The 23,295-nt window shown below is 39.9% G+C and overlaps 2 protein-coding genes and 1 pseudogene across 2 annotated transcripts in view; 2 read left to right on the top strand and 1 right to left on the bottom strand.

The window, feature by feature from the left end:
* Positions 1-14,826, top strand: part of LOC108095488 — a 33,250-nt gene extending 18,424 nt beyond the window's left edge. The window contains 11 exon segments of the mRNA XM_043209322.1: positions 1,434-1,583; positions 4,852-4,984; positions 5,043-5,222; positions 5,484-5,549; positions 5,551-5,988; positions 6,324-6,620; positions 6,945-7,154; positions 7,235-7,487; positions 9,258-9,569; positions 12,843-12,947; positions 13,996-14,826. Coding sequence (XP_043065257.1) covers positions 1,434-1,583; positions 4,852-4,984; positions 5,043-5,222; positions 5,484-5,549; positions 5,551-5,988; positions 6,324-6,620; positions 6,945-7,154; positions 7,235-7,487; positions 9,258-9,569; positions 12,843-12,947; positions 13,996-14,648 — 2,797 coding nt within the window. The 3' untranslated portion in view covers positions 14,649-14,826.
* Positions 14,827-19,798: 4,972 nt separating this feature from the next.
* On the bottom strand, positions 19,799-20,547 carry LOC122320814 (annotated as a pseudogene).
* Positions 20,548-21,596: 1,049 nt separating this feature from the next.
* On the top strand, positions 21,597-22,530 carry LOC108097862 (accessory gland protein Acp29AB-like). Its single transcript, XM_043209321.1, has one exon. The coding sequence runs from the start codon at positions 21,626-21,628 to the stop codon at positions 22,331-22,333; it is 708 nt and encodes a 235-aa protein (XP_043065256.1). The 5' UTR covers positions 21,597-21,625; the 3' UTR covers positions 22,334-22,530.
* The last annotated feature ends 765 nt before the right edge of the window (positions 22,531-23,295 follow it).

The following is a 23,295-nucleotide window of genomic DNA, read 5'->3' as shown; positions in this document are numbered from 1 at the left end:
CAGAATATTTCTCGAAATTTATTTCGCTCGTAAAATAAAAGCTCGGCACAGCTGTCAAGTGAATTACGCATACGCACTGTTGGTCAACAAAATGGCACAAAAAAGAAAACCAATCGCAGGCGGGAAAACTAATTCAATACAATGCCATCCGAATATTGCATACAATTGAATTTGAGGCTGAGTAAACATTTGTCCAACTCCCGGACTTGATTCCTATCCACTGCTCTTCTTTCGGGCCAATTACCATCGTGGAAACGCCCGAATAAACTTTAATAGCCATTGTTATACGGCGGACCCGGTTATTGATGATTCTGCTGTCGCTGCGGTTGTTGTCCTCAGCTGCATGAAATATTTAATAACCGAAAGCAAACAGTTTGGCGTAAAAAATATATAACGCGTGTGGACAGCTCGGCTCGAATCGGCTCCGTTTGGCCAGGAAGCGCACTTAAACGCCATTGAATGCTGTTGCGAGCCGGGAATGTGTGGGTTATAAATGCGAAAATGAAATTTACAACAATTTGCTGGAAATTACTTTCAATTGAATTTAATTACGCCTGGTGGGCGCCGTTGTCGCTCCTTTCGCTCGTGTAATTTTATGGATGATTACATAAATTAAGTTTGGTTTGTGTATGTGGCGGCATGATACTCGTGTGTAGAGTTGTCCAGGTGAAGCAAAGCTGGAAATATAATTAACACGTGCTCTGTTTGTTTTCCCCGAATAGCAATCAAATGGTGCAATGAGAAAATGGTAATAATTAACAAATACATCCCGAGGTGATTTTGATTTCATAGTAGTAGGGAACAAAAAATGTTTGTACAGCTTAAAAAACAAATCTATTTGCATATTCAAATCGTGGGGATGTCCTAAATTGATTTCTGTTTGGTCAGCAAATATTGTCAAACATAATGAATGGAAAAACCATCAATTTTGTGCGGTAATGATCTCTGTCAAAGGCCAAATCAAACAAAGGAAATTCTAGACCAAAGTCTACGTGACCCACTTTGGACTTTGGCCAGAACCAAAAAAACCCAGAACCCTAATGCTTTATGCTTTTGGCACACAATCTAAAAAAAAAGGAGAGGGTGAAAAAGGAGGAGCCGCGTAGAGTCATGGGAAAAAATAAAGCGAAATGTATGCAAATGGCTTATGGCTCGGTTTTGCTTACACTTGCTTGAATATCCTCTCGTTTTTCCCCTCCGGAGTGTTCCACCTTTTTTTATCGCTCACTTTTTCAGTGAGTCGGGTTTTATGGCTCGATATAATGGCGAAATACCGCAGAAGGGTCAGTCGGATCAGGAAGGCAAGTTATGACCGCGTAGTAATTTGTTAAGTTATTAACCAGCGCACACATGGCGTATGCGCAATGCGTGAATAGTAATTGACATGCAAATTCCCATAATTTATGCCCATCCTTTGGTCGTTCCCATTGCAGATATGAAACCTACAAGGCGACGCTCAAGAAAATCCCCGCAACACGTCTCTCCCGACTGACCGAAGCCCTGGCCAACTACGATCCGGTACTCAATGAATACTTCTTCGATCGCCACCCCGGGGTCTTCACCCAAATCCTCAACTATTACAGGTGAGTTACCAAGTGCTAAGCCGGGCTAATTACGCTCCTGAAAGCCGTTTAGACGTGCAATGACTGTAAATGTGAGCTGGTAGTCATCCTTAGCATGGTAATTACAACATTAAGTACAGAAGGGAAGTGGAAAGTGGAAGGAAGAGGAGACACTTTCCTTGAAAAATTCCATCTTCCCTACTTAGCTTCAGTTTCACCTTTGGCATTTCAATTTGTGCTTCCCTTGGCAATGATTGCCCTGATTAATGGAGCTGAGGGAAAAAGATATCAAAAGTCAGTTTTCGTTATAGATTGCCCGATGAATAAACAAACTAATATTTTAATTGCTGCCCCAGGAGCAGAACGAACTTGCCTCGGCCATTAATCTAAAGTTTTTGAGCTGCGAAAGTTGATCCAACGTTTTTCGGGGTCATTAGCGGGCTCATTTATCTTTGCCGTGAGCCGAGGTGAGCTGTTGTCTGCCCCGTTTGCGATGACTTAAGTTGTTTAAAATTAATGAAAGTTTGTTCTGCTCAACACCCCTTCTCATCTCATCTCATCCTTATTCCCACATCCACACCTGAAGGTGCACCTGCAAATGGAGTTGTTTTTCGGATGAAACAAGCCTGTCAGCATCGCATGGTTGTTCATCTTCATTGATTGGGCAGAGGCGTCCGTTAGCCTGTTTTCCTGGACACCCATGGCTCCAGGGGCTTTGGCCAAACAGTTTTCCAACTCAATTAACCAGGCACCACAGGCCAGAAAAATGGTGTCAAAGAGGGGCAGGATGGCAGCAAAAAAAAAAAAAAATACTGCTGCAACATGCCGCGTTGATTGGAAATGAAACCGAGTCCCCTCAGGAGGTGCGGCACAAACTAGGGGTCTCTCGGTAACCCACTCTCCTTGGGGCATATATAATCAAATTATGTACGCACCAAATGCTTCAGACAATTTGTGGGAAAAGATTTCATAGAGATACGCTGCAGAGAATGCCAAAATGCAGTAAAACACAAAGCAAAATGTTGGGATTGTTGTTTATCGATTATTTAAAGATTGGAATTTATGCAACTGGTGGGGAAATGCAAAGATTTTCGATTAAGATATTTCTTTAAAATAATAAGAATAGGTACATTATGTAAGCAGACTTCGTAATTTAATGGTATGGTTTTTATAGCTTGTAAATAATTTTAAAGCAAATATCTGTTGTTAAGATTATTTCTTTACCTTTGTAAAGCTTACCACTCCTCATTATTTTTTTACCACTTAATGAATAACTTATTTAAAGTCAGTTTAATATCCCATTTTATCGCTCCCCTGTTTTTAATGCAAATAACTGAAACCGAGTGTGCGAGAGCCAATCGATATAATTGCTTATGCACATTTAAACGCGGAGACTTCTTATGAGTCTGATCGGCTCACCTGCTTGTTGAGGTCAGCTATAAATATTGATTGCATCGGTTGCACGCTGCGTATGCGTAATATTTGTTATGCACACCCGATGAAGGAAAAAAACGCAGAAGAAATACAGAGGTGGAGGATTAAGAGGGAATGAAAGTGATTTCACCGAAACGTATATTCAGAACTCGAAAACTATTTAAGTGGTGGGGAATCGGCATAAAAAATTGCCTGAATTGCGGGTTTTATGGAGAAAACCAATTAACGATCCCGGTGCGTTGAGAGTTATATCGAAAAGCCATGACAATAACTGCAGCGCACTTTAAAAGATTAAAAAAAATGTGGAACTGTCATGAAATAATTGGCAACGAACAAGAAATACTTTATAATCTAGGTTACATTAAAAGGAATGCAATGCAAGACAGCTCTTTCTTGCCTTTAAATTGGGCGATGAAAAAATAAAACCTTTTTAAGTTGTTTTATTTAAACAACATTTTTATTTTTTCTGTTCAGAAAGTTTCTTAAGGCTCTTTGAAGGGTATTTTCAATGGTTGGTCCGTTAAAAATGACCGCTCAAATTTCAGGCAGTCACGTCAAAATGTCAAAGTCTGTTGCGGCAGCTTTAGCCAGTAATCAGGATCAGGATCGCGAAATAAAAGCGGCAATTTGCAGCTCCGCAAACAAGGGAAAAGCGCTGCGACATTTCCCTTTATGCATTCGTTTTTTAAATATTTTTTTCAAGGAATTCTGGGTACGGAATGATTTTTAACCATCACAAAGGCTTGGACAGCACACAAGAGTGAAAAAGTTGCGCCAAATATGTTGCTGCAGCCGGCATAAAAAAGGACATTCAGGATGTGCACACGTGGCGCGCACACAATACCACACTTGTTCGAATATGTATGTGTGTGGGGTGTGTGTGTGTGTGTAGGTGAGGTTTGCAAAACGGGTGGGGAGTGAAGATATCATCCAAAAATAAAACCCTGCAAGGACATACTCCGCACTCGGCGACTGTCCGCCAGCTGATATGGCATTACAAGTTGGCCAACAACTGTGGACAAGGACGATCCACCACCACCCCCTTACCCCCTTTATCCCTTTGCTTTTTTGGAACTCCCTCGCAGCCATTTACTGCAATTTGAGCACACACATGGAAACGCAACCATCACAATTTGTTGTTGGCCAAGAGAATGGAACAATGGCCAAGAGAAGGCAGCATTATGAATATGCCAAGTGCCGGAGAATGGGGGTCAAGAGGTGGGTGTATGGAATGACCATGTCTGCTTTTTTACCAGGTGCATTCATATCCATCCGCACATTGGCCCAACCCACCGCCACATGCATATGCAAGTGATACCCGTTCCCCCCTTCCCCAATTCTCATTGCCAGACTTTCGGTTGCGCAATTTGCTGCCACAGATCCAGACGTGCCGTTTCGGCCATAAAATTATTCGGTCTGATGTCTAAGCCCCCTGCATGCTTGGCCAAGTCCATGAATTAGTTTAGACCGGTTGAAAGAGCCGAAAAAGGGGAATCGTTGATGGCAAGAGCATTTAGTCAGAGGTTACTTATGCCATCATTTCGGAGTCTTAATGAGATTCTGGGCAAGCCAGTCGTCATCTTGAGTTTGAATAATTTGAGAACAAGGCCAAGCAAATTGGCATTTTAGTTTATGAGGAAAACTCTTGGCTTGAATCTTTTAGTGGCAGTCAAAAAACATCAAAACAGAAAATGTTAAGCAAATTGTTCCACTTTGCTGGATATTCTTTTAGCTTTATTATTTATGTATGAAAATGCTAATTAATTTAATATTAATAAATGGATAACATCACATAATCCGCGCTGACAATCTGATGGTTTTCGTATTAAATTATAATTAATTTGCTTTCCCGTAGAACTGGCAAACTGCATTACCCAACTGACGTGTGTGGACCGCTTTTCGAGGAGGAGCTGGAATTCTGGGGACTCGACTCTAACCAGGTAGAACCATGCTGTTGGTCAACCTATAGCATACATCGCGATACGCAAGTAAGTTATACTCCATTTTACTCTAATTACTTATAATATTAATGCAATTTCTTTATAGAACACCTTAGCCATATTAGATAAGCTAGATATTGAAAATGAGAAGCCCACTGAGGAGCAGATAGCTCGACTATTTGGCTTTGAGGAGGCACTGAGCAACGGCGAGCTTAACTGCTGGCAGCGTCTTAAACCCAAGATCTGGGCCATGTTCGATGAGCCCTCCAGCTCCACGGGTGCCAAGGTAAGTAATTATACTTACTTAGGAGGAAAAAAACATTAAAAATAAAGAAAATTTTAGTCCGGATTAAATACATTTACATTAAATACATTGCACTAAATATCATCTAAAATGAAGAATTTGTGTTAAGATTTTATTAGGTTTTGTTTTATTTAAATTCTTTTCCTTTCCCTATCATTATCTAACTGATATTAAATCAAAGTAACTTTAATATTCTCTAATTAAAAATTGGTTCTTACCTTTCTCATTACTTTCTTTTCACAGATCGTTGCTGGCATGTCGGTTTTCTTTATATTTGTTTCTGTGATATCATTCTGCCTGAAGACCCACCCCCGGCTTCCGCGTGGACCTGCCCTCTGCCGCCGACGACGCCCATGGTTCGGGGGCGGGGGGTCCGCCCCACGGCCACGATCCGATGGGGGAACCGCCGCAGCAACACCAATACCATCAGCACAGCATCACGCCGCCGAGCGGCAGCATAGGACCCACCTTTCGTGTGACGAACTACACGAGCTACAGCAGCGGCAACTTCACCGCCCCCGGCCAGGGCACGCCCATTGCCACGATTAAGGGCGGCCAGCGGCAGCGACTGAAACGGAATATCAACGGCAGCATCCTGAACGAGTTCATCGAGGAGAAGATCCTGGGGAACAACGGGAGGAGGAAACACGGCTGGATCGAAACCTACGGTCAGCCGCACGAGGCTTTCTTCTACGTGGAGCTGGTGTGCAACGTCTGGTTCTTCATCGAGGTCCTCATCAGACTGATTGTGAGTAAATTCAAATTGAAAGTTGAATAAAAATACAAAAAAAAAAAAAAACAACTCAACTATAAATTATCCCTTTAATTTATTATTTTTTCAGAAACAGTTTATCAAAAGATATTTCCAATTATTTTTGCATCTAAAATATTGCCATTCAATTAATTGTTGCCCCCATAAATCGAAAAAACCGAGCTTATTTCTTTGACAACACAAAGTATAAGTAAAGGGATTATATTCTCTCTTTTTAAGTTTTGGTAATCACTTCAATAAACCCTTTGAGAAATAAAAGTAATTTATTTTATTTCTGCAGGCAAGAAATAATATTTCAAAATATTTTTCAGGTCTCACCAAATCTGTGGCAGTTTATCAAGTCGCCGGTCAACATCATTGACTTTACGGCCACTTTGAGCTTCTATACGGACGTGATGCAGCGCATGGGCGAATATACAGGTCTCCTGGAGGCCTTTTCCATCGTGAGGATAATGCGGCTGTTCAAGCTGACCCGTCACTCGCCTGGGCTGAGAATCCTTATCCACACATTCAAGGCCTCTGCCAAGGAGCTGACTCTGCTGGTTTTCTTCCTCGTTCTGGGCATTGTCTTCTTCGCCAGTTTGGCCTACTATGCGGAAAAGTTGCAGGTGTGTTGTCTTTAAAGCAAATTTGTTATTTAAAATTTGTTTTCAAGCTTGATTTAAATTTACAAAGTGTTAAAATATATAAAACTTTACTTTGCAAAATATATGGATTGCAAACAAGCATTCATCTTAAGTTGATGCTAAAGCGAAACATAAATTAAAATAAATTATTTTATTATTTTTAAAAATAAATTGGGAAAAATAAATACATTTTTAAAGAACAATTCATTCGCCACTGTAATGGGAAAATGAATAAAGTAATGTTCTTTAGACTCTAACTAAATGAAAAACTATTTGGTAAAAGAATCAAACCATTTATTTTCGCAGGACAATCCGGACAACCAGTTTAAGAGCATCCCTTTGGGGCTGTGGTGGGCGATTGTGACCATGACCACCGTGGGATACGGGGACGTGGCTCCGAAAACCTATCCTGGGATGTTCGTGGGTGCGCTGTGTGCATTGGCCGGAGTGCTGACCATCGCCCTGCCAGTGCCAGTCATCGTCAGCAACTTCTCCATGTTCTACTCCCACACTCAGGTTTGTTTGGGCTTCCGCGGAAGCTGTTTGTCCCCGTTGTTGTTTGTTTACCTGGCTTACGCCACTCTCACTCTACCCAGGCTCGCTCCAAGTTGCCCAAGAAGCGACGACGTGTCCTGCCAGTCGAGCAGCCGCGTCGCAAGAGGGAGCCAACTGCTCCGCATCGCGGGAGGACGAATGCCATTAAACAAACGCCAGCCACTGGGCCAGGATTACTGGCCGGTGGCGTTGGTCCTGTGGGAGGGGGCGGGGCAGGACTCGGTGGCCATGCTGTGGGCCACCCCGCTGCCGGGACGCCCATGTTCAAGGATGCATTCGGCGGTGCCAAAATCGGTGAGTTCTGCAGCTAACTTATTGCATACCCGGTACTCGAAAAGCCATTTAGCTGCCAGAAAATAATTCACGAAACACGTAAAAGGAATCTTAAATTCAAAGAATTTCTTAAATTAAATTTCAACAGTTTTATTTTTTAGAATTTGGATATACTAAATTTTTTAAATTCGACATTAAAATTTGATTAATTCTGAAAATAAAATTTTTTTAAAAGTTTTAAAAAAAAAAAAGGGGAGAACTTTTATGAACTTAAATTAGATATTGTACTTATTGCGTATACGTAATTTTTTTATATCAACAGGTAAATAATAAAAATTCGAGTAGAGGGTATTTAAAAAGATCGGATCCTTCGATCTTATTTCACTTCTTTCTCTCTTTCTGTCACTCGAAAATTGTATTGAATTTAATTTTCATATTTTGTTGCTTTTTTGGCCTGCAGATATTTAGAGCAGTCTCAGGGCAACAGACCAATACACAGCCACTTGCAGCATACATTACACAGATACCGACACACACACACATAGTCTCACTCACACAGATATGCTCGCTCCTGCTCTTGCTTTTCCCGTCGCTCTTGGGGCCGAATTAATTTCATTCAATTTCTTGTTTAATTATTTTATTATTTATGCACCCTTCACTGGGCGAGAGAGTCAGCTGTTATTTAGCATTTAGTATTCCCCGGGGAGCAGTCGTCCCCGCCGGAAGGAGAATGTCCGCCCTCCGGCTCCCACGGGGAGTTTCATGTGGTAAATTTCCATTTTACTGATTATTCAAAAGCATTGAAGGCAGGACCTTCACCACATGCGAATGCTGATGCTCGGATGCTGATGCTGATGAGGCTGCACTCCCCGAGGGCCAAAGGACTTAAGTGGATGCATATATATTTCATGTGCCATATATATAGTATGTGCAGTCAACCGAAGACAAGATTTCCCACTATCCTCTGCTTGCAGCAACTGCAATTGCAGGGCAATTTCGGATTCACCAGAGGTTATAAATTTAATGTCGTACGACGATTTATAATCGCTTCGGGTTTGCTTAATGCTCCCAATTTCAACTTGTGGATATTTCCCCAGCTCTCAGTAAACCTACCCGCTGCTGTTAAGTCCATTAATGTTGACTCGAGATAATCCCGATTATTTATGGTCCTTATAGGAGCAGGCCTTCGGGCCAACAATTAATAATCAAACATTTGTCTAGTGATGGTAAAACGGAAATAAACGGAGTACTCTTAAAAGATTTCTTCACTGGATTAAAACTTGTAGTTTATTATAGTTTAAGCTGACTTTAGGAATTTTTACTCTCTAAGTTACTGTTTATTAACGCTGACTTTAGGAATTTTTACTCTCTTAATTACTATTTATTAACGTATTTAACTAATTTTAGAAATCAATCACCATTGAGTATTAATCTTTATTTTATTATTTAAAAAGTCATTGCTACTCAAATTGTTGTATATTTGCTAACCCATTCGATTCGCTCTTTAATTGTTAAATGTTTTAATTATTGTTTGGAGCCTTTACAAATTAAAAATCTTTCCCGCTGTCTTTTACTCAATATATATTATTGATTATATTTCCATCAATTTGGTGTTGCATATTGTTCTTAAATTGATTTCCTTTTAGTTTTGTTCCTTAATGTTGGTCTATTGTACTTGTAATTGTTACTTTGTGTGTGTTGGTGTAACGAAATGTAAACGAATGCGTGTGTTGTATATGTGTATCCGAATGTAAATGCATCCGTCCGCCGTTCGGTCATCGGTAATCCCAGGCACCGTGAACGTGAACGGCGTCAATGTCATTGGCCTGCATCCTGCGCAAAGGACGACGACGACGACGTTGCCAACGATGTCGACGACTATAATGGCAGATCCGACGCCGATGTCGGCAATGACCTACCAAGTGCCTATGCTTCAGCCGCCCCCGCTGCCCGCCCACAGTCACGGCCACGCCCATGGCCATGTCCATGCCCACGCTACGGCGGCGATGACGTCATCGGCGGCATCGCTCACTGGCTCAGCTGCTTCGGCTGCCGTTGCCACAGCCGCCGCCGCCGCCCCCGCCGGTCCCTCCTTCATCAGTTGTAAGTGTTGTCTTGTCTTGTGTCTATCCGTCTATCCCCCACCCCCTCTTCACCTTCCACCTTCTACTTTCTTCTTTCTTCTCTCCTCCTTTCACCGCCCCTTTCTCTTTGAGTCCCTTCGTCGCTCTTTGTCTCTGTCTTGTCTTGGCATGCTGCACGTGTACAAATGTTTGCTAACCATTTACAGGAATTTTATTTTGATGCCTGTGAAAGCACTGAACAAAAATTGCACTAGAACTTTGATTTTAATATTTAAAACATTTAATAAATTTAGGTATTTTAGGAGAAACACAAAAAATTTCTTCTTTCTAAGACATCTTTCAATGATTTAAATTTTAAAAGAAATTACACACACATATGTGCTGAAAGCTGTATTAAAGAATTTGTGTTTTAAAATGGTAATATATTAAAGATGCGATTATTTTTAATCGAAAACTGTAAAGGTTTTTTTTCCATTTTACTAGGGTTCAGTTATTTGCCAACGTTAATTGATAAGGTCAGTTTTTGTGTGAAACTAAAATCTAAGAAGGAAAAATCTTTCTTTTTGGCATCTTAACACATTGTTATTACATTTCTTCTATTATTTCACTTATAAAAAAAATAAAGAACACTTAAATTTTTCTCAGTGTAGGATTTTCTCTTAATGCGTGTAAAAGACCTTCCTATGGGCTTGCAGCAATTAGTCCTACGGGTCGAAAAACTCTTTCCCATTCTTGGTAGTCATTCCCCCAAGCCTGTTAAAATTTATCGCATGCTATAAATTTCCGCCGAATGCTATAACTTTGTCACTGCGAGAGTCAGTCAATAAAAGAGCTTGCAGCAAACACAAAGCAGAAAATGGCAAACTTTTTTATGTTTATTTGCATATTAAAAGCTTTTTGCAACTTCTTTTTATTTTCGGCATTTAACTTTAATTACATTTTTATTATGCTAGGCGAAAATCCTTTTTATGTCATATTTCAAAAGGCCACACGGACGCAAACATTCTATATGCTCTTGCCCACACCTAAGCCCTCAAACACATATAGAAATAAAGTTCATTTATCGTCAAACAAATTGAAAAACTTTTTCCATTTGCTCGCCCGTCCAGCAAAGCTCTGGAAAATAGCCCGACACACAAACGTAAAATAAAATTGAATGAAAAGTGTAAAAATATCGTAAAGAAAAACCTGCCGAAAAAAAAAAAAATAATGAGAGGAACCTGGTCAGGAAAATTTCTGCATGATGTGCATTTTAATTAAAGCCACAAAAGCTCAAGTGTGCAAGCTGAAATCTTGACTTTTCTTTTTTCTTTTGTCCAGGAAAAGTAAGGACCGGACTCAAATGGGGAAAACGGAAGGCAGTTTGCGGCTCTCAAGGCGATTAATTTCTTGAGCCACTTGTGAGCTTGTGAAAAGTGGGAAGAAAAAAGAATTCAGTCGAAAGTTGAAAGTTGTTTAGTTCAACTTACTCGGATGTTGTATGCAAAGGATGAGGAGAATGGGGTTGCATGGAAAAGTGTTAAAAGAAAAAAGAGCCATAAATGCTAATTCAAAAAGGAGCTCAAAGTTTTGAGACGTGGTTGTACATGGAAAAGTTCAGCGACTGAAATTCAGATATGACAAGGATTTTGTATTTGTTTTACCGCCACTTTTTCTTTTCATTAATATCGTTTTATTTTTAATATTTAGAAAAGTGGTACAAGTTTTGACCCCGTTATCTGACTTTTAATGGCTCTATTTAAAAACATTTTTGGTGTCAGTCAAGTAGAAATGTAATTATTAAGCGCTTGCTTTGTTGTTATTTTAAGAACGATACACACGTAGCGAAACTTTTTATAAGCCGCTTATAAAACACAAATGGCCTCATTTTTTTGAAGAAAGTCAGCTAGAAAAAGTGTTGCATACTTTGGCACGTTCTAAACCGGGGGAAATGACATTTCTGTGTTCGCCGGAAATGCAGGAGCGGTGACATTTGGCCAGGGACCTGTTTACCACCCCACTTGGCTTCCTAAGCTGCTTTGCATTATGCCAAGGTGTGGAAACTCGAGGGGAAAATACTTTTGCTCCACGCTTTCGGATGCAAATTGCAGGGCACAAAAATAGCAACTAAATCATTAGCAGGCCAAGTGGCTAGCGGGTTACTTCTGGGATGTTGTAGTGGTCATTTACCGAGCACACACTTTTACACTTTGGCACAGTACAGCAACAAGGGCTTGAACAATTTATGGCCACGGTGGGCCAAGACTTCGTGCCAAAGGCAGACCGTCGGCCAGGAATTTCAATTAAGGCCAGCTCTGGCTGTCGATTGCCCACTCACCTAAAGGCATCTGGGCATCTGTGGAAAAATCCCAACCCATTCCTCAACCAGCATCTACTCGCTGTAATTTCATTTTTTTCTCAACACCACCAAGTCCTTTGGGAATATGCGAAAATTAATTTTAATATTTAAAGTTGTTTTACTAGCTCAAATACAAACTGCGAAAGTAAAGCACTTTTCGCGGTAACAACTTCTCAGCGACTGTCTTTTAAACTTAAAAGTTTGTCGAAAAAAGACGGTCCTTTGATAGATTGTTTTGTTAAGTGGAGAAAAGCCATTGAGAAATTTCAATTGCTGTTACTGAATGTTGTTATTGAATAAAATGTTTTCTGGGAGAGAAGACTACTTGGAATGTAATAATAAATTTAAAGTGAATACAATTTTGCTTTAATTTTATTTGAATGCCTCTTCAAATTTATTTACTGATGTACTTTTCTATTTTATTTTCTGTTTATTGTATTTATTTCCTGCTAGCCTTTTTCTAAATATCGTGACTTTAACTTCTTAAGCTTATCTTTGCCTAAGCCTCCTTTAAACTTTGTGTGCTTAAAGTTTGTTGCAAATAGATTTTCCCCCACTTGAAGTTATGGCAACTTAAAAGTTGGTTCATGTCAGCTCGTCAAGTGTCCGTTGATAGAAATTATAACGCTGTATATATGCTTGCACTTATCTATAGAAATATTAAAAATGATTTCGCAACTTTTCACTGTCTTTTTTTTTTTGTCTTGCCGCCAACTTTTTATGCTATGTAGTTGAAATTTTTGTTGCGTGCCTTTTTAAAGTTTTGTAAAGCAACCCGACAACCTCTTGGGTTTTTCATTCCCCTTGGTTTTTTTCTTCGTGTTTGTTTTCTTTTCGGTTGTTTTTGGGGGGTGGGGAAACTTTTGCCTTGGCTCGGCCACCGTAACATTGTTTGCTCCGACGGCACTAACGCATTTCCCCGGCTTTTTCCGGCCGGCTCCTCTGACTTTGCAGCGGACTACTTGAGCGTGCCGGCGGTGCAGAGCCTTCAGCCGCGGGCGGCGACGACTGGCCACGACTTCATGCTGCCGCTCCAGCCGAAACTTCTCGGCCCCCTGGGTGAGTTGATGACGGGTTTTCCGCCAGTCGGAGGGATTTTCCCCCTTTGGATTGCGTTAGCTGAAAGTTTTGCGAACAGATAATTGCGCGGCGGGTGAGGGGGCGGCGGAAAAGGTGAGGCCAACGCAGTTGAACCCACTTGTAGCCACACACATAGTTTGAGAGCCATTGTGCGGCCAGGACAATGGTCCTTGTCAGGACCTCCACAGGGTGTTACCGGAAGTTGCGACACCCCTGCGAGTCACTGTACTTTAAAAGCGGGGAGTACTCACTAATCTTTTAGTAATTTTGTTTATTTAATCTATTTCAACTATTAAATCTCTTTTGGGTAGTATTTAAATGCACATTTTTTGACAGTTAATCTTGAACTTTGCACAAATTCACAGAAAAAAACAGAAAAAAACAATTTTCTAGTCATTTTATAATATAACTTATGCTACTGGCAAACGGTCAAATTAAAACATTATACAGTATATATTTTTAAAGAATTTCGGCACAATTAAAATATATTTCGAATTTGCTATTCTGGTTCCACACCGACTTGAAAAAAAGTTGTTTTTCAAAGTCTAGTATTTATTTTATTTAAACCCAATACCTAAAGATTTGGTTACGTTAATTTTGAATTTCAAATATTCGTTTAACTACACCAACATAACATACAGAGGTTTGGAGGGTCTATATACATATATTGAAAATTGAAGATGCATTTTTTTCAGTTTCATTAATTTGATTTCACCTACAATTGAAGACAGGGTACTGGCAGCCTCTACTTTCCAATCTTTCCCGTTCGCAAAACCAAAACCAGACCAATGGAAAGCGGAAGTGCTGAAGGACGCGAAGTGGCGGTTCATTCACTCGAAGTCCTCGCAGATGCCTGCACATTGTGGTGGCGATAAACCAATCGCCGACACGTCCTCGAATGCACTTCCGCTTCCGTGTTCGCATCCTTGAGATACTTTGCAAACTGAAGTGTTTATAGTTGCCATCTCCCTTCTCATTTCTCATTTCTCCGTTCTCTTTTCTCCCTTCTGCTTTCTCCACTCAACAGAACGCAAGGATCAGCATCCCCTACAGTTGACCGCCCACAATTTGGCCTCCGATACGCACCAGCTGATGTACTCGGGCCACGCCCATCCCGCCCACAAGACAGGAGGCGGTGGAGCGGCGGTACTGAACGTACCGCCCACACTGAGCATGTCGCATACGCAAATGCCACCAGGAATGGCCAGTATGGGTCAACGGACTCCGAATCTGAGTTTCCGGGCCGCTCACGGAACTTCCTCCCAGGTGGCCACCATCCAGCAACCGATTCCACACGCCCACGCCTGCCACGCCTCCACGAATTGCAACATCAAGATTTCGGTGGCCTCCGCCGGCGTTCCGATGGGCTGCCAGGATGAATTCCGGGCTCCCAAGGTGACGCTGCTCGATGATCTCAGCGATGAGGTGAACTCCTCGACGGACGAGTGCGGGGATTGCTGCCTGGTGGAGGACAGTGATACCTACGAAGGTGGAACCATTAACAATGGCCAGAGCAACCAGGAGAACGGAGCGGAAGATATCCGATTGGACGATGGCCTAATGGACAACGAGGACGAGGAGGAGGAGGATGAGGAGGAGGACGACGAAGGAGATGGTAGTTGTGTGGGCGGAGATAGTAACGATAGCATTGGGGGAATCTACATTGGTCCCCGGCACTGATTGCCCGACATTAACTGGGATTTCCCTCACTAAAGCGGATTTACCAACTTCTGACAGTAAACTGCCTAAAACTGCTCTAAACTGCAAATCGCTGAATCGTTGAATCGGTGGAAAGAACTAAAGTGTAAATGTTATGTGAATGAATCGTAAAATGCTATCTGCAACTCTAACTTTAATGCTGAATGGTACTTTTTCTGGTTAAAGTACCGCACAAAACCTTAAGTAAGAACTGTTTCTCTTAGGAGCAACCAAAATCAAGGTCAATCATACTCAAACTTTTTCTCAGTTCTCTTTCGAATGGTATCGATTTTGTTGAACTTTAAAGTAGGATCTCTGTATAATTTTCCTATAATTTTATACAGTTTAGCTTGCAGCCCACACTTAAAATGAAACCGAATTGTTGTCGCAGTTCACCAAAGTCTGCAACAATTCTTGGTTCTGAATTTAAATGTCCCATTAACTAAAATCTGCTGAGCTTGTAAATAAAATTTAAAATTAAGCTTGTGTTGCTCAACAGCATATAAATTGAAGTCAAATCAAGTAGAAAGGCAGAGTTTTCTAAATGTTCTCAAACAAAAGCTATTTAAACTAACATGGTCTTGAATGTTTAACAAAAAGCAATGATTTTAATTATTTTTAAATCGTAAAGAAAAGAAATAAAACATTAGGGCTGCTATAGCAAAAGTATGTACTAAGTTATAATAAATCTCTAATTCCTATTCTTTTCCGCCAGTAATCTTTCGAAATTTAAACCGGAAAAGCACTGCCACTGTTTTCGATTAATTTCAAGCTGGAACACTCCCCACTTCGCCATCATTTATCAGCAGTTTTAATCAATCTTTGCTCTCGGCTCACGGCATGCGGCAAACATTTCTTGTCTGGCCAAGACAAACATCCGTAACATTTGTATCAGTGTCCTTATAACTGTCATGTTGACAACTGTCATTGGCAGCGTGCATGTACGATTGTTTGTCTGTGTGGGTGTGTGGGTGGGCTATCCTGCAGCCGGGGCACGTCCTGCCAGAGTCCTGCAGACAAAGCGAGAGCGAAAACGGAGATGGAGATGGAGATGGACGGGGGTCAAGAGGGATCTGCCCGCATATAAGGCAAACATATCGTCCATATAAATGTGACCACTTGTGTGCAGTCAGCCAACTTTGTAGCACCACCCATCGCTTGACATTTTCCCATTTTCCATTTTCCAGCACGTCAAGGTGTTTATTGTGCAAATCTTGGGACAAAAATTGCATGGTCAACTATAAATTCCCACACTTGACTCTCACGCTCCGTTTCCCGGATCAGACACTCTGAATCATGGCCAAGAGTGTCACTGGGCTTGTTTATCTGACACATTGACTGCCACCATTTCAATGAACTTGCGAGCAAAAACTGTGTCGACAAGTCGCACACAAAAGGCGACGACAGCCAAAAACTAAAACGGCCACGACACTCGTGTCCTCGATGTCCTTCCCCATTCCATTCTAACCTATCATCCCACCCACTTTGCCCTCTTGAGTTCAGTTTGTGTGTGGTTGACCTTGTAAATAGTCCTTTGGGGTCGCTGTCTTAAGTTTTCATTCTTCGACATTTATTCCCATAAATGTTAATTGATTTATTCGTTGAAGTTCACAAAGAGAGAAGAGTAGAACGCATGGAACTGTAAATATTTGAGTATGGCGGTCAAGGACTAACCAAAACGAAATGAAACTGAACACAAAAGAAGACAGTAGAAGACATATTTGACTTTAAATAAGGTTCAATGGTAATTTTTGGTCCAATATTTATAGTTTTTGATGTGCTAAAAGGATTAACAAAAAAGATGAACAATTTTGATTCAGATTCTTGTGTAAGAAAAGGATTAAAAGCTTTGAACAAAAGCTTGTAAGTGAATGTGGAAACTATTTGAACGCATAGATTTAAATAGATATCAGCCCAAAAAGAATGAGAAGGGGAAATTAGTTCCAATTAGTCAGTATAATCAAATCCGTTGGTCTGAATGTACGTCGTTCTAAATTAAATCTTTATTACTTAGCTAATCTATGATTAAAATGTTAAATAATTGCCTAATTGTTGTGTGAGGATTTCGGCTTGCCGATTAAAGCGTTTTCTTGTTTAAATATATAGATTCTTTACTTTAAAAGGTAAAACGAAAACGTTGCTTTAAATACTGTTCAATTTAGAAAAAAACATGTTTTCCTATATACCAAACCAAAAATTTGAAAATCCGAGGAGTAAAAAAATATTTATTGTTAATTCATAAACAAACTTTTTAGCTAAAAGTTAAATTTAATTAATTTTACATATTCTTAAATGAAATCGAGAAGGATTCTTTTTTGATATAAGAAAAGCTGCTGCAAACCATTGCTCATTGAAATAAATATTGTTTCAATAGGATTATAGTTAGTTTAAAAAACACAAGTGAGATACTAAACTAATATTAATCTTTTGCCTAGCAAATAACTAAGATTAGTCCGGTAAATGCAAAAACCACTGCATATAGAAATCGATTGAAAAATTAAATCCTTTTGAATGAAATCACCCACCACAGACAGGAAATGAGAACCCGGCTGAACGTAAATTACAAAAATACTTGGAACTAAAATCTGTGTGTATATAAATAATCTGAAGAACAACCTAATTTTATTAGTTAAATGCCGAAAGCAGTGGAAAAACATTTCTACAACACTAGTTGTAAGTAACGTGTCAAGAATAAAAGAAAACAAAAAATGTTTACAAACAAAGCGAATTTTTAAATGTTGAAGAAAAATGAGATCCGGAAAAAGTAAATGATAAATGATAAAAAAATAATGTGGTGTGCAAAAAAATTTAAATTTTAACAGAAATAAAAATTCTTTGAAAAAAGCATTTTATTTTTTCTATGGTTTCAATACAAGCCCATCATCATCATCACCACACGTTTTTCACGTTTTCCAGTCTAACCAAGACACGTACCGCATTTTATGCTAATCAAACCGGGACGGAAGGAAAATTCAATTTCAGGGCGGCCCAAACAGAAGCCACGGGAAGGATTTTTAATTTAAAAGGGCCAACACGAGCCACTCTCACTCACCGGCTGCTATGGCCAAATGCGAATCCGACTCCCATTCACATTTCATTTGGCCAGGTCATAAACAGAGGATCAGCTTCGAGGCCGCCCTCATAAGGCCATTTAGAGGGAAATTTATGCTTGCCACCTCTGCAGTAAAATGGACCAAAAAACACGGCCAAAAAATACCATCGGGCCCTTAGAAATGGGAGACTGCAAGTGATGGCGTCTAATATAGACACTTAACCACTTACAACCAGGCCAACAAACACACACACACACAAACACACATACAGAGCACCACAGTACGATTTTGATACACGTACACGCAGTTGGCACATCAAAGCGCAAATCCATTAAGCATTAAGCGGGAGTCAGGTACGGAACTATGCGGGTGAAGTTGCAGGAGTCCTGTTTACCCAGGATATATGGATACTCTGCCACATGGTTAGGAACACTCGGAAGTCTCTCTTAGGCAAAATTATATATAATTGGTTAATTTGTTGATGTATGGTATGTAAATATGATGCTTAAAATATGTTACTTGTATATTATTTTTATTTTATTATTTTCCCATCCATGGATGTAATCCTAAAACTTAAAATATGTTTTTTTGACCCGCAATCCTACAATATTAAAACCAAAATGGAATTAAATCTAAATAGTTGTAATCCATTAACAACATAATAAGATTGCTCGTAAAGTATCTGCAAAGAAATAATATAACGTAGTTTCTATCACTGCCCAAAATAACATATTTTTTATGAATGTACTTGATGGAATTATTTTTTATTATTATACACTTTTTTATATTAGTTTGTCATAAAATTGAACAGAATCTAGTCCAAATGCTTGGGAAATATCAAAAATAATTATTTTTTTTCGTCATTTCGACTATTTCCCTAAATAAAATTCATTTTTACCCAGTATATGTGACATACTAAGCCCGCTGAAAGGGTATCGCCGAGTAAAATCCTTCGCCTGGCACCGAAGCGGGCAAAGGAAATCGCAAACCCGCTACGTGAGCGCGCTGCAAAGGCGAAGAGCTTATCTGCGGCACAGAATCCCAGGAGTGTGCTGTGGCAGTGTGGCAAGAAAAAAAACAGGCGGAGGCGGATACGGAGATGGTGGAGCCGCTCATAAGCGAGGAAAGATTAATGAGCACCACCTGCCTGCAGACAAATTAGATGGCATAATTCAGCGTGACCCGCACACGGAACATATTCCTCGCACTCGTTCTTCGCTTCTCGTAGGTGTGGCGTAGATCCCCATCGTTAAGTGCTGGCAAATTTATGCAAAATAAATTATTTGCCAGTTTCAAACATGCAGAAGAACAGCAACAGCAACAGCAATAGCAGCAGTAAACGCAAGTGAAACCCGGGCCAAGGCGAGGAACTGGTACTCGCCCATCTCCCGCTGGAATCCCAGCATAAGCTGCTGATTTATGCCTGACTTGATAAAATGTCGCATATCCGGTTCCGTCTTTGCTCTCAGGCCCAGGAAAATGAAATACAATTTCTTCTTCGCTTTCCCTGCCTGCCTTTTCCTACGATTTTCTCCAGGAATAGCTGGGAATTTGAGGATTGGGAGGCGGTGATAAAATCCAGAAGAAGTAATCAAAGTTAGCATATGGTGGTGATTGCTGCCTAGAAATGCACGGCAATCTCCAAATGTGCTCTCTGATTGTCTGCAACTCGTCTGACACGCCCATTTTTATTCATTTTCAGTTGCCTTTTTTTGTGTATTTGGGTCGGTTTTGCTTTGTGCGAGTGTTTGTTATGGCCACGTTCACACACACACAGCTTTGGGGTGTGGCTGACAGGGCGTATGAGAAATGTTTCTTTCGATGAATAATCGCGACCACTTATACGAAGACATAAGCTTTTCACCAACACAATGTAGGCATTGCTACTGTTATAACTTAATACTACAAGAGTTTTATAGTATTACTTAGTAAGATAATAGCCACAATCAAAAAGAAAATATTTTTACAAGTTTCATCCTGTAAAATTTATAGGATAAATAAAAATACCTAAAAATGCATGCCCTACAATTTTGTATTTGTTTTTATTTAGAGTTTTCTTTTTATTTTACTAAAAAAATTATTCCTATTATTTTAGAAAAATAAGACTGCCAAAAAAAAAAAATGAACAGGGCCTATAGTCAGTCACTTTCATCATCCTCCTGTGGACAACACATTCGAGTTTTAGGCCGGCGACATGGCGTTTTTCTGGCCAATTGACAAACCCTCAAAGCCCGTCGTCTTCCGCTCGAATTCATGGTTTTATAGCATCGGAACATCTGCCAATAATCGTGCACGATAGTTCGCAGATTTTCTGTGAACTTCATAAAATAATATGTGCCATCGGTGGCTTTAAGCACATACCACAAGACCGCACCGCTCACCAAGGAGGTGACTACTCCCGATAGCCAGTATCCATATACATAGGGAGATGGATTACACTCAGTGTAGCCAAGATTCAGCAGATCATTCGTCAGTCCGAAGAGGAATCTTTCGAGGCCGCACCAAATTATAATTGTACCCAGCTCAGTCAGAAAAATGGCAGCCACGATCTCAATTATAAGTTTCCAGTAGCGTGGCATGTGCATGAAGCGTCGAGGATAAATGTTGGCATCCCAGAGGTAACACAATGTGGCTCCCAGAAAAAGCCAACTGGCCAAGTCGGGAGCTGACGAACAGCGATCCTTCGGCTGTGCGAAGAAAAAGTAGCAGCCCATCAGCTGGAAAAAGCTGCCACTCCCACTGCCAGGACTTCCATTACTCCAGTTTATTCTACTTGCTCAATGATATAAATATATTCGGGAAAGTCAACTAGTCAAATTTATATTTTGATTGAAAACTACATTTTACTTTCTGCCTTCTCTGTACAAAATTGATCTGCCTTTCCGGTAACTCTTTACCCATGATAATCCTTGTGCAAATAAACCAATCGGAGGTTTATAGTATCGATTGTAGAGATAAATACTTTTTATTTGCCAAAGAGACCAATGGGACTTGGTTTTACACAAAAATGCGTTCATTTTCTTTAACAATTTTTTAATCCCATTTTAACTGTTACTAAATTTTTGAAATTCATTAAAAAACGTAATTTTAATTTTAAGTTTAGTGTGTTTGTCAATAAGTGATTCGGGTTTAATGTTCCTACAATAACAAATATATATAATTAATAGTATGAAATCAAGCTTCCAAAGCAATGAGTTAATATCAATTTTTTTACAAATCTAGAACATTTAGTCCAGTCGTCACACTTTATTTTAATAAGTCCTGTCATTCATTATGGTTATAAAAACGAGGATATTTTTAGTTTAAACTCTTTCGTTTCTATCCTAGTATTCCGTATTCCCAATTCAAGATATATAAAATTGATTGCAAGACAAATGATAAGGAAAACTCTTTGTGACTTGTTTGCTTGCAGGCAAAATGCAGCCAAACGACAAACAACCCGGATTGATTTTATTGTTTGCGACTGCCTGCCTTAAAATGCATTATTTATCAGTTTCGAACAAAAGTTCCCAGAGTAAAAATCTTTCCCAAAGTTTTGTAAACTAAAAGAGAAAATGTGTGAAAATCAAAGTAGACAGTTAACTTCAGTTTTGTTGGTAACCACTTTAAGATTTGTCCACACCAAAGGTTGCTGTGCGGGGATCAGATATAACTCTCCCGCTTTGATATCCTCTGCGTACGCAGATGATTTTCCTTTAGAATTCGAACACCAGAGAAAATAAATTCAGTTTCCTGAGAAACTTCTCTTTCATTTGGTGACATTTACATCTGTTAATAACGTTTCGGTCATGCTTTTTTATCATTATTTGTTAAATCCGTTATGGTTTATGACAAATTTAAGAGCTGTAACAAACCGGAATGCAGTTAGTTACGAAGATTGGGTCTCACAGGGCTTAAACTCGCAATATGTTGAGGTACTTCTATTTTTTATGGCTCTTAACTATTTGCGGACTGTGGCGAAGCCAGGCTCAAAACCAGCAGCCAAGCTTACTTGATCAGATAGCCAACCACCAGCAACAGTGGTTCAGATACACAGCGGCAAATCAGGCTGAAGCTAATGCAAAAATAGACAGACTGAAGGAAGGCATTGAAGGCCAACTACAGGCGCAACAGGTGAAAACAGAAATCCAACAACAGTCGCTTCGGGTCGTTATGGACAAAATGAAGGATGATATAGAAGAACTAAAGAAAGCCATTGTGGACCCGAAACCTTTAAATTCTTCTTTACAAATAGTATCACAACCGCCTTCAAATCTGTTTGAAAAGATTGGCTCGAGATACTTCTACATTGAAAAGCATGAGCGTGCAAATTGGTTTGCTGCATTTAACAAATGTCGTCGATTCGGTGGATACCTGGCTACAATCAACGACGAGGAGGAACTACAGGCAATCTACCCGAGATTAGTTGCAGGTGTGTTCTGGTTGGACATCACCTCATTGGCCACAAAGGGGGTGTTTCTTTCTACACGCACCGGGCAACGTCCACCATTCTTTAAATGGGCAAAAGGGCGACCGAATGACAAAAATTTTCGTTGTGTAGATCTGTACGGCCCGGGAATGTACAATGAAAATTGTTTTGATCAATACTTTTTTGTTTGCCAAAGTGAACAATGAGACTATAAACCAATATTTTTACGATACGGTTGTTATATTTTGCCCGTTTTTCTTTTGTAGTTCAAAAATCCTGACCAAACGTTAAAATTACGACGAAAATGTTTAACCTCATTTAAAAACAGAAACAACTTTTGGGTTTAGAAAGCAATGAATAGACAAAATTTGAGCTGTGAATAAATCAATTTTTAATTTATAAATGCTTTTTGATTTTTAGCTAGACTTTTATGTAAAACAATGCATTAAAAAAGGAAGCTCTTCTGCATTATTTATCAGTTTCAAACAAAAGTTCCCAGAGTAAAAATCTTGTGCAAGTTTCGTGAACTAAAGAGAAATGTATAAAAATCAAAGTAGACAGTTAACTTCAGTTTTGTTGGTAACCACTTTAAGATTTGTCCACACCAAAGGTTGCTGTGCGGGGATCAGATATAACTCTCCCGCTTTGATATCCTCTGCGTACGCAGATGATTTTCCTTTAGAATTCGAACACCAGAGAGAAAATAAATTCAGGTTTCCTGAGAAACTTCTCTTTCATTTGGTGACATTTACATCTGTTAATAACGTTTCGGTCATGCTTTTTATCATTATTTGTTAAATCCGTTATGGTTTATGACAAATTTAAGAGCTGTAACAAACCGGAATGCAGTTAGTTACGAAGATTGGGTCTCACAGGGCTTAAACTCGCAATATGTTGAGGTACTTCTATTTTTTATGGCTCTTAACTATTTGCGGACTGTGGCGAAGCCAGGCTCAAAACAAGCAGCCAAGCTTACTTGATCAGATAGCCAACCACCAGCAACAGTGGTTCAGATACACAGCGGCAAATCAGGCTGAAGCTAATGCAAAAATAGACAGACTGAAGGGAAGGCATTGAAGGCCAACTACAGGCGCAACAGGTGAAAACAGAAATCCAACAACAGTCGCTTCGGGTCGTTATGGACAAAATGAAGGATGATATAGAAAGA

The sequence above is a fragment of the Drosophila ficusphila genome, unplaced genomic scaffold (genome assembly GCF_018152265.1).
Source record: "Drosophila ficusphila isolate 14025-0441.05 unplaced genomic scaffold, ASM1815226v1 contig_820, whole genome shotgun sequence".
NCBI classification, from domain to species: Eukaryota; Metazoa; Arthropoda; class Insecta; order Diptera; family Drosophilidae; genus Drosophila; species Drosophila ficusphila.
Note: the sequence above shows the minus strand (reverse complement) of the source record. Positions and strands in the feature narration are given on the sequence as shown.